This window comes from Oryzias latipes, chromosome 23 (assembly GCF_002234675.1).
Source record: "Oryzias latipes chromosome 23, ASM223467v1".
In the NCBI taxonomy this organism is placed as follows: domain Eukaryota; kingdom Metazoa; phylum Chordata; class Actinopteri; order Beloniformes; family Adrianichthyidae; genus Oryzias; species Oryzias latipes.
In genome coordinates this window covers 9671010-9686830 of record NC_019881.2, presented here as the reverse complement: position 1 = coordinate 9686830, position 15821 = coordinate 9671010, and the positions used below count along the sequence as shown (strand labels likewise).

At 43.8% G+C, this 15821-nt stretch overlaps 1 protein-coding gene across 2 annotated transcripts in view; it reads left to right on the top strand.

Annotated features, from left to right (window-relative positions):
* Positions 1 to 5760: 5760 nt before the first annotated feature.
* kcnc2 (potassium voltage-gated channel subfamily C member 2) overlaps positions 5761 to 15821 on the top strand; it is a 74437-nt gene continuing 64376 nt past the window's right edge. For both annotated transcript variants that reach the window (XM_023952447.1, XM_023952446.1), the window contains exon 1: positions 5761 to 6979. In XM_023952447.1, coding sequence (XP_023808215.1) covers positions 6425 to 6979 — 555 coding nt within the window. In that variant the 5' untranslated portion in view covers positions 5761 to 6424. The remainder of the gene's footprint in view (positions 6980 to 15821) is intronic.

Genomic DNA, 15821 nt, shown 5'->3' with positions numbered 1-15821 from the left:
TGTAATTTGCTCTACGGCAATTAAAAGGAGCAGAAAATCTTGTAATTGCAATACACACTGACTTATGCAACGGATAAGCTTATTAAAAAAAAGCAACTTCACAATCAAAATTAAGAATTTACCTAACAATTGTCACAAAGGATCACCCATAACCCATAAATACAAATGTAGGTCAGGAGTCCCCATTGTGGCGACAAATGGGGAATCCCAACAATCTCAACCCCCTATTCCACCCAGATAGTATCTGTTGTCTGGATCTCAGTTTTTGAGCTGAGCTGTCTGAGCCTCTTAGAGAAGGAGCTCTGCTGTTTGTCCAGGACAGGGTGGAGAGGATGATTTTAACAGATGATGAAATCCTTAGTGTAACAGTTTCGTTTGCACTTTACTTTGATTGCTTTTACTCTCTTTGAAGAAATGTTTATTGTTTAAAATGTTTTTTCACATAATTTTATTGATTAGAATTTCTCAAGATTTTTGTTTAAATAAGGCATTTTTGTAGTAAATAATCTGAACAATTACCATGTTATGTGATGTATCATATTAATTTCACGAGATTTATTCTGTAATTCTAGTAAATATATATAGTTAATTAAGAAATACAAATTAAATCAAGATCCACTTGACTTGTTGTTTATATGCCCCCCAGGCCACCTTGTGCTGTGAAATTGGGCCCTAGGATTAAAAGATAAGAGCTCCATGCTTTTAGGGCCAGTTGGGCCTTGATATGCCCTGGAATGACAGTTACACGTGCCATACATTCAGCATATTTTTGCATTTTTTCCCGTATGAATTTCGGTCTTTCTTGATCCATGATTGATTTACTGTACGTCATTCATAAGTGTTTCTTGCGTTCGTCATTCATCGATGTGCTCAGATGTCCATCGAGGGTTTCAGACTGGTGTCAAGCCAGCCCTCTCTCGTCGAACGGCTGTCAAGTGAGCCCTCTCTTAAAAACAGTGTGCCGCGTTCTTCCGTACATTACGGTAACAGCAAGAAGTAATATTTTTTAAAGGTAAAAACATAGTGTAAGAACTGTCATTACATTTATATGTATATACAAACATGCCCCCGTATGAATATATATCTATATCTATGTATATATTTAAAAGTCTGAGTAAATTTCAAAATAAAACACAATTCACTATTTACTTATAATGTTGACATGGGTCTAAAAATCTGCTAGTTTTCAGTGAGTCATTTCACTTCTCACTGATAGTATCCTACCTGGTGATGTCACAATGAAAGTTTCAGAGGGATCTGATGTGGATATTCAAAATAAAACCCAATTGAAATCTGCTATAAATGTGTTTTTGCCATAGGTTCACATAAGTCTAAAAAGAAAACTGCTAGTTTTCAGAGAGTCATTTCACTTCTCACTGATAGTGTCCCACCTGGTGATGTCATTAAATAAGTTTCAGGCAGATCTGATGTGGAATTTCAAAATAAAACCCAATTGAAATCTGCTATAAATGTGTTTTTGCCATAGGATCACATACGTCTAAAAAGAAAACTGCTTGTTTTCAGAGAGTCATTTCACTTCTCACTGATAGTATCCTACCTGGTGATGTCACAATAAAAGTTTCAGAGGGATCTGATGTGGAATTTCAAAATAAAACCCAAGTGAAATCTGCTATAAATGTGATTTTGCCATAGGTTCACATACGTCTAAAAAGAAAACTGCTAGTTTTCAGAGAGTCATTTCACTTCTCACTGATAGTGTCCCACCTGGTGATGTCACATAAAAAGTTTCAGGCAGATCTGATGTGGAATTTCAAAATAAAACCCAATTGAAATCTTCTATAAATTTTGTTTTTGCCATAGGATCACATACGTCTAAAAAGAAAACTGCTTGTTTTCAGAGAGTCATTTCACTTCTCACTGATAGTATCCTACCTTGTGATGTCACAATAAAAGTTTCAGAGGGATCTGATGTGGAATTTCAAAATAAAACCCAAGTGAAATCTGCTATAAATGTGATTTTGCCATAGGTTCACATACGTCTAAAAAGAAAACTGCTAGTTTTCAGAGAGTCATTTCACTTCTCACTGATAGTGTCCCACCTGGTGATGTCACATAAAAAGTTTCAGGCAGATCTGATGTGGAATTTCAAAATAAAACCCAATTGAAATCTTCTATAAATTTTGTTTTTGCCATATGTTCAAATATGTCTAAGAAAGAAACTGCTAGTTTTCAGAGAGTCATTTCACTTCTCACTGATAGTGTCCCATCTGGTGATGTCATTTAATAAGTTTCAGACAGATCTTATGTGGAATTTCAAAATAAAACCCAATTGAAACGGCTATAAATGTGTTTTTGACATGTTTACGTAAGTCTCAGGAAAAAAACTGCTAGATTTCAGTGAGTGATTTCACTTCTCACTGATAGTGTCCCATCTGGTGATGTCACATAAAACGTTTCAGACAGATCTTATGTGGAATTTCAAAATAAAACCTAATTGAAATGGCTATAAATGTGTTTTTGACATATGTTCAAATATGTCTAAGAAAGAAACTGCTAGTTTTCAGAGAGTCATTTCACTTCTCACTGATAGTGTCCTACCTGGTGATGTCATTAAATAAGTTTCAGAGGGATCTGATGTGGAATTTTAAAATAAAACCCCAATTGAAATCGGCTATAAATGCGTTTTCTACCAAATTTTCACAAAGGTCTAAGAAAGAAACTGCTAGTTTTCAGAGAGTTATTTCACTTCTCACTGATAGTGTCCCATCTGGTGATGTCATTAAATAAGTTTCAGACAGATCTGATGTGGAATTTTAAATGAACAGCATTGCAACTTACAAAGACAAATCCTACCCTATCTGTATTAGCAATGTTTTCATACATATTAATAAGTTATCAGATAAGATCACTCACCCAGGTTTTTTCTTGGACATCTCCGCTTCCTGCTCTCGATGAATTGCAACAATGGGGCGCGCGTAAAAGTCTTCAGATTTCCACAAAGATGTACGTAGTGTCCTGTGGTGCAGTGCGCTTTATATATTGAATTTTGACTTCGGTTCGAGAACGCAATGGAGGACAACTTTAGAACTCTACGGAGTGAAGTGTTGTTGAAATTGCACATCAGATCCGTCTGAAACTTAGCATGTGACGTCACCAGGTGGGGCACTTTCAGTGATTTTAATTGGTTGTTAATTTTAAATTTCAAACGTCTGAACACACAACAACCGTTTGGAGTCAAAATGCCCAAAACAATGACTGAAATGAGCATAACTGGCTACCTTGTGTCAAAAACAATCCTCCTGCTGAGCAGATTTACTTGCAGTTATCATTATAATGCAATTCTATAATTTAAGTGCATTCTCTGAACAGAAGGTGTTGTGGTGCAACAGAACATAGGAATGTGTTTTGAACTGAATCTAATAATAAATAGTTCTGACAGTGGATTTAACCATCATCAAGCATACAAGGCCTCCTAAATTTAGTGTTATGTCAAGAGTGGGTAAGATGACGTCATTGAAAAATATATAATGATAAATGGAAAAATTTAACTTTTACCAGCATTTTTCTTTAAAGCAACAGAGCTGCATGACAGCTCCGGAGCATTAGATAGCAGATCCTTGGTTTACATAAGTGCTTCTAAATTATGTTCTGCAAGGCCCCCATTAGGAAAAAGAAAAAAAAAGTTTTATTTTTAGACCTTTGTGAAAATTTGGTAGAAACGCATTTATAGCCGATTTCAATTAGGTTTTATTTCGAAATTCCACATCAGATCTGCCTGAAACTTATTTAATGACATCACCAGGTGGGACAATATCAATGAGAAGTGAAATGACTCTCTGAAAACTAGCAGTTTTCTTTTTAGACTTATGTGAACCTATGGCAAAAACACATTTATAGCCGATTTCAATTGGGTTTTATTTTGAAATTCCACATCATATCTGCCTGAAACTTATTATGTGACATCACCAGGTAGGACACTATCAGTGAGAAGTGAAATGACTCTCTGAAAACTAGCAGTTTTCTTTTTAGACTTATGTGAACTTATGGCAAAAACACATTTATAGCCGATTTCAATTGGGTTTTATTTTGTAATTCCACATCAGATCCCTCTGAAACTTTTATTGTGACATCACCAGGTAGGATACTATCAATGAGAAGTGAAATGACTCTCTGAAAACTAGCAGTTTTCTTTTTAGACTTATGTGAACCTATGGCAAAAACACATTTATAGCCGATTTCAATTGGGTTTTATTTTGTAATTCCACATCAGATCTGCCTGAAACTTATTTAATGACATCACCAGGTGGGACACTATCAGTGAGAAGTGAAATGACTCTCTGAAAACTAGCAGTTTCTTTCTTAGACATATTTGAACCTATGGCAAAAACACATTTATAGCAGATTTCACTTGGGTTTTATTTTGTAATTCCACATCAGATCTGCCTGAAACTTATTTAATGACATCACCAGGTGGGACAATATCAATGAGAAGTGAAATGACTCTCTGAAAACTAGCAGTTTTCTTTTTAGACTTATGTGAACCTATGGCAAAAACACATTTATAGCCGATTTCAATTGGGTTTTATTTTGTAATTCCACATCAGATCTGCCTGAAACTTATTTAATGACATCACCAGGTGGGACACTATCAGTGAGAAGTGAAATGACTCTCTGAAAACTAGCAGTTTTCTTTTTAGAAGTATGTGAACCTATGGCAAAAACACATTTATAGCAGATTTCAATTGGGTTTTATTTTGAAATTCCACATCAGATCCCTCCGAAACTTTTATTGTGACATCACCAGGTAGGATACTATCAGTGAGAAGTGAAATGACTCACTGAAAACTAGCAGTTATCTTTTTAGACGTATGTGAACCTATGGCAAAAACACATTTATAGCAGATTTCACTTGGGTTTTATTTTGAAATTCCACATCAGATCCCTCCGAAACTTTCATTGTGACATCACCAGGTGGGACACTATCAGAGAAAAGTGAAATGACTCTCTGAAAACTAGCAGTTATCTTTTTAGACGTATGTGAACCTATGGCAAAAACACATTTATAGCAGATTTCACTTGGGTTTTATTTTGAAATTCCACATCAGATCCCTCCGAAACTTTCATTGTGACATCACCAGGTAGGCTACTATCAGTGAGAAGTTAAATGACTCACTGAAAACTAGCAGAATTTTTAGACCCATGTCAACATTATAAGTACTCCTCAATTCATGATTTGAATTGTGTTTTATTTTGAAATTTACTCAGACTTTTAAATATATACATAGATATAGATATATATTTATACGGGGGCATGTTTGTACATACATATAAATGTAATGACAGTTCTTAAACTATGTTTTTACCTTTAAAAAAATATTACTTCTTGCTGTTACCGTAATGTACGGAAGAACGCGGCACACTGTTTTTAAGAGAGGGCTCACTTGACAGCCGTTCGACGAGAGAGGGCTGGCTTGACACCAGTGGTTTCAGCCTTACGGAATTTGGTTTTGAGGTGTTCAAAGTTCTTGGTCGGTGGAGAATTATGCAGTTTACACGTGCTTTAAGTAGTTTATACTCAATTATTAAGTAAATGTTACGCAATTGTGCGTGATTTTTGCGAGATGCATAGACAAATCTGTATCTTTCATGACCGTTCCACCTATGTCTACAGAACTTTTAACACATGTACCGCTGATGTATAACTTTTATATTGCGTATACAGCGCACATATCACATTAAAATAACGTGATTGAGGAATGAATCACTAATGAATTGCATAAAAACAGTGCAATTGTCGCACAGTTCATGTTCTACATTGGTAGAACATTGATTTACATATTCTTATACATGGTTTTATCGTAGTTAATTCGTGATCCATCTGTGAACATTTCACATAACTCACTTTTCCATGTATATTTACGCATGACCAATTTTTATCCGTGCAATATGCGCAAAATGTATGTAGTAGGTAGTTAAAACTTAAAGTAGTGGATTTGTCAACTGTTTTTGCAGTATTATCATTAAAGGTTCCAGCTGGACGTTCTCCTCTCATTTCCAGTCATAAAAAATAGAACACACATACAGATAAAGTCTTCGCGGATTTGACAGTTTTATAGGTTTCTGTTCGGAGAACATCGGTTTTCTGTCGTCGCACATTCTCAGTAGACCAGTCAGACGCCTTCAGCTCGTCGTGAGTCTTGATGCGCAGCGGCGAGGCAGTCTGCTCGGAGCCACCGGAGAGGATCGGTCCTCTGTGCTGGCGGCTGTGGAACATTAACCGAAGAGATAAGGAGCCATGGGCGCATCCCAACTGTCAGTAGAGACAGACAGTTCAGCGGCGGATGAGCGGCGACCCGCGGAGCTCCATCATCAGCACTGTGGGAGTGTGCGCGTCAGGCTCGCCAATACCCCCGGAGTGCACGCCCTCACTCTCCCTTCATCGAGCCATGTCTGAAACGGAGCGATGGGGAAGTTTGACGACAACGAGAGGATAATCCTCAACGTCGGAGGAACCAGGCACGAAACGTACAAAAGCACCCTGAAGACGCTGCCGGGGACACGCCTGGCGCTGCTCGCCTCCGACTCAGACATTGACTCCGTGCTGGATCAGCTGCAACAAGTCCCCGGCTTCATCGAGTACAACGCACGGACCAAGCAGTACTTTTTTGACCGACACCCGGGAGTCTTCGCCTACGTCCTGAACTACTACCGCACCGGGAAGCTGCACTGCCCCGCGGACGTGTGCGGGCCGCTGTTCGAGGAGGAGCTCTCCTTCTGGGGCATCGATGAGACGGACGTGGAGCCCTGCTGCTGGATGACATACCGGCAGCACCGGGACGCGGAGGAGGCGCTGGACGTCTTCGAGCTCAACGTGGACAATGGAGACGAGGACGACGACGTTGGGGGAGGGCTCGGCATCGAGGACGTCCATGTGGACGGGAACGCGGGACTGTGGAGGAAGTGGCAGCCAGTCATCTGGAACTTGTTCGAGGACCCCTACTCCTCCAGGGCAGCGCGGGTAAGAGCGCACGCAAAGCTCCACATGCACAACTCCCCAGTGTTCATCACAAAAGCCTTCAAGTAACGAGAAATGCTTTTCAGTGAGTCATTGATTCATTGGTCGTGGGTTCATTTATGTCCAGGAAAAGCTGGTGCCAGACACGCGCCACAGCCATCGTGACCTCTACTGCTGCGCATCACTCAGTCATGTGGGTCACAGCTCCATTATTCCTGCATTTTTGGGTCAAACTGACTTTTCTGAACAGAAAGGCTGTTTGTGGGTTTTCCTGCTTTGATTTCTTCATCGACAAAAATCTTATTTAATGAACTTTTGAAGAAAATCAATTATTCAAGCGTTTAAGAGGGAAACAGTGTCATGTTTTGTGTGGCTTGTGCTATATCTGTCTCTTTATAGTGGGTAGCAATAGAAGTTTTTTAATCATTTGTTCAGTAGTAGATAATTAAATGGAAGGGGATTATAAGGCCTTAATCTTGAATTCAAATGCACTGTCAGCACTTCTCTTTAAGTAAGGGGCAAAACATTGGGCCTATCTCACCTAAAATACACCTGTGAGATTGTTAACACAAACTAAATCTGAACTTCTAAGTTACTTTCATTAAAAAAAATGCCTGATATTATATGTGGGGGATGGGGGATGGACGCTTGGGCAGTATTGGGAAGGGGGCTTCAGCACCAGTTGCATAAAGCTGTCCTTTAGTCCAGGGTTTTTCAAACTTCTTTAAACCAACATAGGTAGCACTTTTCCTCAATAAAAAGGCACACCACCAACCAAAGAAAGAAACTCGGTATTAACAACATAAAGTCTTTCTCATCAAAGTGTAAAAAAAGTGCAAAAATAAGAATCAAATAAGCACAGAATTAAAGTCTTTCATAATTCCACCTACTGAGTGTCAAACCTGGACCTGTCTGGATGTACACACAGTTGGATGCAATGGTAAATCATTTTTAGACCAAATAGGTGAAATTGAATCATTTCCGCGGCTCACCTGACCATCTCTTGTACCCCGTATGAAAAACACAGCTTTAGTCTACTGGTTCTGGACGGGAGACTCTGATGGGTAAAGATGATTTGGATCACCTTCTGTCAGAAGTTGGAAGGTGATCCAAGTGATCTGACAGGTAATCTGTCAGAAGTCTCTCTCCCCCTTTGGTCACCAGCGAGAACTATCTCCAGAGTTTTAAATGCACTTCATATCCCAGCAGCCCCGGTGCACAGTTTCTGGATGCCACACACCTGACTCTCATGTTCAATCACTCACAGCACTGCACTGAGCCTCACTCAGTGCGAAGTATTGTTTGTGCCACTCTGCCTGCATTACCAAGCGTTACATCCAGATGTGATCTTCTGATTCCCTGATCCTGTTTTTTTTTTTTTTTCTTTTTTTTTGGTGTTGGACAGGACGGAAAAGGAAAGAGGGGAAGAAGAGAGAGGGACGTTAGAGAGAGGGGGGGGGTAGGAGGGTGATAATAGGAGGGGAAGGGGGGTAAGACCATGAAGCAGCATAGAGCAGACAGGTTCACTGGTTGTTTATCGTTACGGTACGGTTCAAATGTAGTACAAAAAGGGCGGGGCCTGTTCACACACACTCAAATATTATCAACACACCTGCTAGCCGCAAAAATGTCCACATGTCAACATGCACACAAAACAGATAGTGTTCACGAACGCATACCTATGCCTTTAAACCAACTAGTGTGAAATCTTTCATTCATTCAATCATGCAAACTATTAGTGCAAAGGTGAGCTAACACCTGTGCTCAGGTGAGTGTTTATGTTATTCTAAAATGGATGGTGGAATGTGAAAAGAAGGAGGAGGAGCGCCCAGCCACCCCCACACCCATACCCACGCCGCAGCAGCAGCGGCAGCCGGAATTCCCCCAACGCCACACGGGAACAGGCAGGGAACAACCGCCCCCCGGGCGACCAAGACCGCCACCCAGGCCAGGGCCAGCAGGACCGCCGCGAGGCCCCCAGAGCCAGAGAGCAGGGAGGCGCAGAGGGAAAGAGAGCGCCGCCCCAGCCCAGCCAGGAAAGCAGCCCCCCGCCGCGCCGGAAGAGCCCAACGCAGGGCCCCACCGGAGAGGGACGCCCACAGCCCCAGACGAGCACCCCACCACCACCCAGGAGTTCCGGGCATCCCCCCGCCCCGACCCCAGGTACGAGCCAGGACCCCCCAAGGGAGACCCGCTCCGCACTCCAGGCAGCCACCCACCCGGCCCACGGTTGGTCCAGGTAGGAGCAAGGCAGGGGCCCGCCGCCCCCGCCCAGGAGGGGGGAACTCCGGGGAAAAAAGGGCGGCCCACAAGGGATGTTATAAATATGGCCCGACCAGGCTCGGCCATGTTGGAAGTTTGGCGGGGCCCAGCGCCCAGGGGCAAGGACCAGGACCCACCCCCCAGGGACACGAACACCCCCGGCTCAGGTGTAATATGAACCCCCCCACCGTGCGGAGAGAGCACCGCCGGGCCCAGGGAGCCGGCACCCAAGGGACACGGCCGCCATCGCCAAGGGGCCCGCACCCCCCACCAGGGAAGGGGTAGGGGACAGATGGACCCAGGTCCCACCTTCCTTGTAAAATGTGTGTGCGTGTATGGGTGTTTGAGAGGGTGTTTGTGTGCATGTGTGTGTGTTTATGTTTGAATGTATATATTGAAGGGGGAGGGGTGTGTGTACTAAGGGGGGTGCAGTTAAAATTGGCGAGTAGGGCACTAAGGGGACATCTCCTGATTACTCACAGTGATGTCCCCTCACCCTCCACACCAAGGGGCCCTAAATGTCTAAGGTGCGGTTAAAATTGGCGGGTAGGGTGCCAGGAGGACATCTGCTGCTTGCTTGCAGTGATGTCCAAGCACCCCCCCTACCAAGGACCCTACATGTCTAAGGTGCAAATAAAACCGAAAGAGGGGGGGCCCACTCCATACGGCAACCATAGGAGGGGGGCCACTCCCAAGTAGCCCCCCCCCAAGGCGCATCGCAGGCTAGACCCCCCACCCCCTCACCCTAATATGAGGTTATATAAGGAAGGGGGTAAGTTGGGGACAGCTGGTAGACTGTCCCCCGGTGGTCAAACAGCCGTCCCCCAGCCCACCCCCAGCAAAGGGGCCAGGGCCACCCAGCCCAGGGGCCCACCCCCGGAGGCGCCGACACCCCAGGCCCGGCACCACCCACCCCACACAGAGAGAGAGGAGCCAGAAAGCGTCGCCCCCCCCCGGAGCAAGCCCAGGCCCCCACCCCCAGACGCCGGCCCTAGAAGAGCTCTGGTCAGGCCTCGACGGGACCGAGGAGGCCAACCGGCCGAGGCAACCACTGATTGCCTCAGCGGAGACCCCGACCCGCTAGCCCCCCCGACCCGTACTAATAATGGGCCCCCCCTCCCCCCCAGAACGCCCCCCCACAGGACAGGGCCGACAAGCCCCCCACCCCACCCCACCCCAGACCCCGCAGCCGAAGCGGGTGACACCCAGAGCGACCGGGGGCCCCGAGAGGGTTGTCCCGTCCCGTCCCAGAGCCAGGGAAGGGCCGATCCCAGCCCCAGGTGCAGATGGGCAGCCCATCCGGCGCCGCTGGGCCCCCCCCACCCGAGCAGGGCCCCCCGCCAACCCCCCCCCGCACAGGCAAAGGGACCACCCCCCAAGCCAAGCCAGACCACCACCCCACCCCCCCACCACGCACCCCCACACCCAAGCCCAGAGGACCACGCAGCGCCCCAGCCCGCCCCACCCAGGCACCGGACCCGACCCCCCGACCAACGGAGCCCCCCACCCCCCCCGCCAGGCACCGGAAGCCCCGACCCCCACCCCAAACCCCCACCCCAAACCACGGCAGAAGGGCAAGGAGTCATGTGTCATGTGTCATGGAGTCAACCACAGGAGACCAGAGAGACTGAATTCTTTCAAAGTTACTTGAGCTTTGGGCTGACATTTTTTCCAAGCTGATATGATCAAACAGCAGATTTCTGTGTTGACTTATGTTTATATTTTTCTTGTTTTTCCAATTTATTAAAATAGTTTTTTTGGCAATACAAAGAGTTATGAAAATGATAGATGCTAATCCTTCTTCTATATCGATGGCACTCATGTCACCAAGCACACAAAGTGACGGTGAGGCAGTGATTGAAACCTTAAGCCAGACTGATAAATCGGCACATACCTGCTGCCATAGAGCCTGGACAGGAGTGCAGAACCACAGTGCGTGCATGTAGCTGTCGGGTAGATTATTATCACAGTGCTCGCAAATGTCTGAGTTACTGAGACCCATCTTGAACATCCTCTGTCCAGTGTAGTAAATTCTGTGAAGAGTTTTGAGATGGATTAGCTGCAGATTTGGACTTTTTGTCAGTTTAAAGGTGTTTAGGCAAAGTTCTGACCAGAAGCTTTCATCTGTGCTGATGCTCAAATCTGCATCCCATTTTTTTGTTGGAAGGGCAATATTGTTATCTAAATTACATAAAAGTTTGTATATTTTGGAGAGAGTTCTATTCATTGAAAAATTAATCAGAGTGGTAACTACATCTGGTAGCTTTAAATCGTCGTCTTTAATTTTATACTTTTTAGTAATACTTGATTTAAGTTGCTGATATTCCAAGAAGTTATTTATTCCATGTTTGTCTTGAAGTTCCTGGGGGGTTATGAATCTTCTATCAATAATTACGTGCTCTAGTTGTTTTATGCCCCCTGCTTGCCAGGCTGGGAAGTGAATCATTTTTTTGTTAATAAGGATGTCCGGGTTGTTCCAGAAGGGTGTCATTTTGCACGGTTGAATTGATGATTTTGATATTTTGAGAAATTCCCACCAGGCTGTTAAGGTGGCATTTATATTAATGCTTTTGAAACAATCCTGTTTTTTAACTGTTTGGCTAATAAATGGTAGCTGTGACAGGTTGATCTTTCCACATAACACCTGTTCCAAGTCTAACCATGAGTTGGTTTCTGGATTATTTTTTAACCATTTTAAGATATATTGTAATCTATTTGCAAGAAAGTATTTGTGGAAATTAGGTAGTTCTAATCCTCCACAGCTTTTTGCAGATTTTAAAGTTTTTAGACTAATTCTTGCAGGTTTGTTGTTCCATAGAAAGCTTGATATGGATGAGTCTAATGTTTTGAACCATTTTAATGGCGGTTGTGTGGGAATCATTGAGAAGAGATAATTAACTTTGGGTAAGATTTTCATTTTAACCGTGGCTACCTTGCCCATAAGGGACAGAGGCAGGTTGGTCCAGCGTGTTAGATCGTCCTGTATGCTTTTCAGTAATGGGGTGTGGTTTAGCTGCACCAGTTCTGATAGTTTGGGGGAAAAGTAGATACCCAGATATTTGATATTTCCTGTTTTAACTGGAATTGTGAGTCTTTGTTCCATATTCCTGTTGAGTGGTAATAAAACAGACTTATTCCAATTAATGGAATAGTCTGATATGGAGGAGAATTCATTTATGATCATTGCTGTTTCATTTACAGAATGTAAATTCCTTAAAAACAGTAATATGTCATCCGCATAAAGACTAATTTTATGATGGCTGTGTTTAGTTTTTATTCCTATAATGCTCTCATTCTGTCTTATTGCTGCAGCTAAAGGCTCAATGAATATAGCAAAAAGAGAAGGAGAGAGTGGGCAGCCCTGTCTGGTTCCTCTTCCAAGAAAAAACCTGTTTGAAGTCTGTTTATTAGTTCTAACTGATGCATTGGGGTTGTGATATAATATTTTGATCCAATTGATGAATGCTTCTCCAAAACCAAACTTATGGAGGGCAGCAATAAGGAACTTCCAATTAACTCTGTCAAAGGCTTTTTCAGCATCCAGCGATAGTACCGTCATTTCCTGGTTTTTAATGGTGGCAAAGTCTATTATATTAACTAGTCTACGGACATTATCATCCGAGTGTCTGCCTTTGATGAATCCAGTCTGGTCGAAGTGAATTATGTGAGGAGTGATTTTTTCTATTCTCTGTGCTAGTGCTTTACAGATAATTTTTACATCTGCATTGATTAGAGAAATAGGGCGATAGCTTGAAGGACTAGTGGGATCTTTGTCTGGTTTTAGAAGAAGAATTATGTTGGCTGAGTTCATGTTAGGTGGCATTGATTGGCTCTCATTAATAGATGTGACAGTTTTATAAAATGTTGGTGCCAGTTGTTCCCAGAATTCTTTATAAAACTCAGCAGGAAAGCCGTCAGGCCCTGGTGCTTTACCATTGGGCATAAGTAACAGAGCTTCATGAAGTTCAGACGGCGAGAGCGGAGAATCTAAGTTTGTGATTTGATCCTCATTTAGCCTGGGTAGGTTTACATTATTAAGAAATGAGTCAATACTTTGCTCTGACGGATTGATCTGCGGTGTGTACAGGTTTTTATAAAAGTTTTCAAATGCGTTATTAATTTTGACCGGGTCATGGGTGACATTTCCTGTTTGGTCCATAATAGAGGTGATTGATGATTTTTCTCTGTTAATTTTAAGCTGATTAGCCAGAAATTTGCCAGATTTATTAGAGTTTTCAAATCTTTCAAGTCGTAGCCTTTGTATTTGAAATTGTGTTTGTTTATTAATGATGTCATTTAACTGCAGCTTTAAATTTTTCAGATCTCCCAGAATGTGTTCCTGTGCAGAAGCAGCATAAGCAGTCTCCAGGGTTTTGATTTTATTTTCTAATTCTAATAAATCTGCTTTCTCTTTGCGTTTTTTGTGCGTTGAATAAGAAATGATTTTCCCTCTCATGACTGCCTTTGCCGTTTCCCAAAGAACGCACGGTGGGATGTCTGGAGTATTGTTGAAGTCTAAGAAGGTTGCCCACTCTTTTTTAAAGAATTCAAGAAATTCCTGGTCCTTTAACAGAGACGTATTAAACCTCCAGGTTGTACCAGAGGGTGTGGATTTTTCCCTAGAAATGTTTACAGAGACTGGTGCATGATCACTGATAATAATTGGATGGATATTGGAGCTTTGAATATTTTTTAAAAGAGAGTTACTGATTAATAAATAGTCTAAACGGGAGTGTGAATAGTGAACTGGAGAAAAAAAGGTGAACCCTTTAGTGCTTGGGTGACATGAGCGCCACGCGTCGCAGAGACCCAGATCATTCAGTTACTGCTTTAGAATACTTGCAGATCGCCATGTACGCTGGTTTGCTGCTGTGCTGAGTCTGTCAAGTTCAGGGTCCAAAACAAGGTTGAAGTCTCCTCCTATAATGATTGTGGAGTCAGAGTGAACTGAGAGTGAGGTGAAGAATCTGTGAAAGAAGGAAGAGTCGTCAACATTAGGACCATAAATACTCACTATACAAAAGTCCTTATTCTGAATGGATATATTAATGATTACAAATCTGCCTTCTGGGTCAGTAACTGTATCCTTATGAGTAAAATTAAGATTTTTATTAATTAAAACAGCAACTCCTCGTTGTTTGGAGTTGTAACTGGCAGAGTATATAACTGGAAATTGTAAGCAGCACATAAGGTGATTCAAAGAATTCGATAAATGGGTCTCCTGCAGTAGAGCTATATCTGCTTTTAGACCATCCAGGTGATTTAACACTTTCAGTCTCTTTGGCTCAGAGCCAAGTCCACGCACATTCCAGCTAACGATGTTAAGACTGTTCATAACTGCTCTGACTGAAAAGGTGTAAAGCTAAGTAGTGCTTGTGTACCAGTCCGTGTGCGCGTGCCCGCATTGAGAAGCGCTGTGCGCGTGAACGTTTTCTGGCTATGTGAGCTGCGTGTCGCGTGCGTCCTATGAGAGCCTGTGTGAGGTGATTGCAGTATGTCGGCGTGTGTGTGCGGGATCGCATGTGCACGCCCCTGTGTGCGCTTGTGTGTGCGCGCGCCCGTTCCGTGCATAAATAAATACTTACCGAGGATGAGTTGCTTCCAGGTGATTTACATAAAATGAGGGGGGAGAGGGGGGGGGGGGGAGTAAAGGAAAGAAAAAAAGAGATAGAAGGGAAAACGACAACAACAACAAAACAACAATAGAAACATCAGTGGGACTGAGGTGACGAAGAAAAAAAAAAGACTGTTTTCCTGCGATCGAGGTGTGGATTATTGATGATCCGGTTTTCCATTCATTGAAGTAAATTTAGCGGGTTTCTTCTGGGCAGCGCAGATGTTCTCAGCGCGGGTCTGAAAGCCTTCAGCACAGCCAGGGGGTGATCTCCGGGTCCCGGAACAGCCGGCCGTCCACGTAAAGTTTGTCAACGGCCACAATCGCTCTCGAACCAGCAGCAAGATGCTTCCTCCTCAGCGGGAACAGGATCTTCCTTCTGCGGAGGATTTCTGCCGGGAACTGGTCATTAACGCTGTAATGCGTGCCTTTCAGTTCCCGTCCGCGGCCCTTCACCAACTCCTTCTGTTTGAAATGTTCGAATTTAGCCACAATAGGACGCGGGCGCTGGTGGTCGGACCTTCTTCCTCCGAGGCGGTGAACCCTGTGGAAAGAGATCTTCTGCACCTCCTCCTTGGGGAGCTTCAGGTGGACCTGTTAAAAGGATCTAACGGTGGCCTCGGGGTCTTCTCCTGCCTCCTCTGGAACCCCCGCGACCACTAGATTGTCCCTCATGCTCCTCGACTGAAGATCCAGGAGGGTTTCCTTGATGGATCGGTTCTCCTCGGAGAGACGGGCGGTGTCATTGCCCAGGATCTTGACGGTCTCTCTGAGGGCCTGGTTCTCCGCTGCGAGCTCCCGCACCTGCTGCTGGCTGAATTCCAGAGACTCCCGCAGACCTTGAAATTCTCTATGGAGGATCTCCAGCAAATTGAGGCGGCCATCAAAGCTGGAGAGCTTTTTATCAATCGAATCCAGGATATCGCTCATTCCGCTGCCTGGAGAGGACACAGCCCCGGGAGAGTCCTC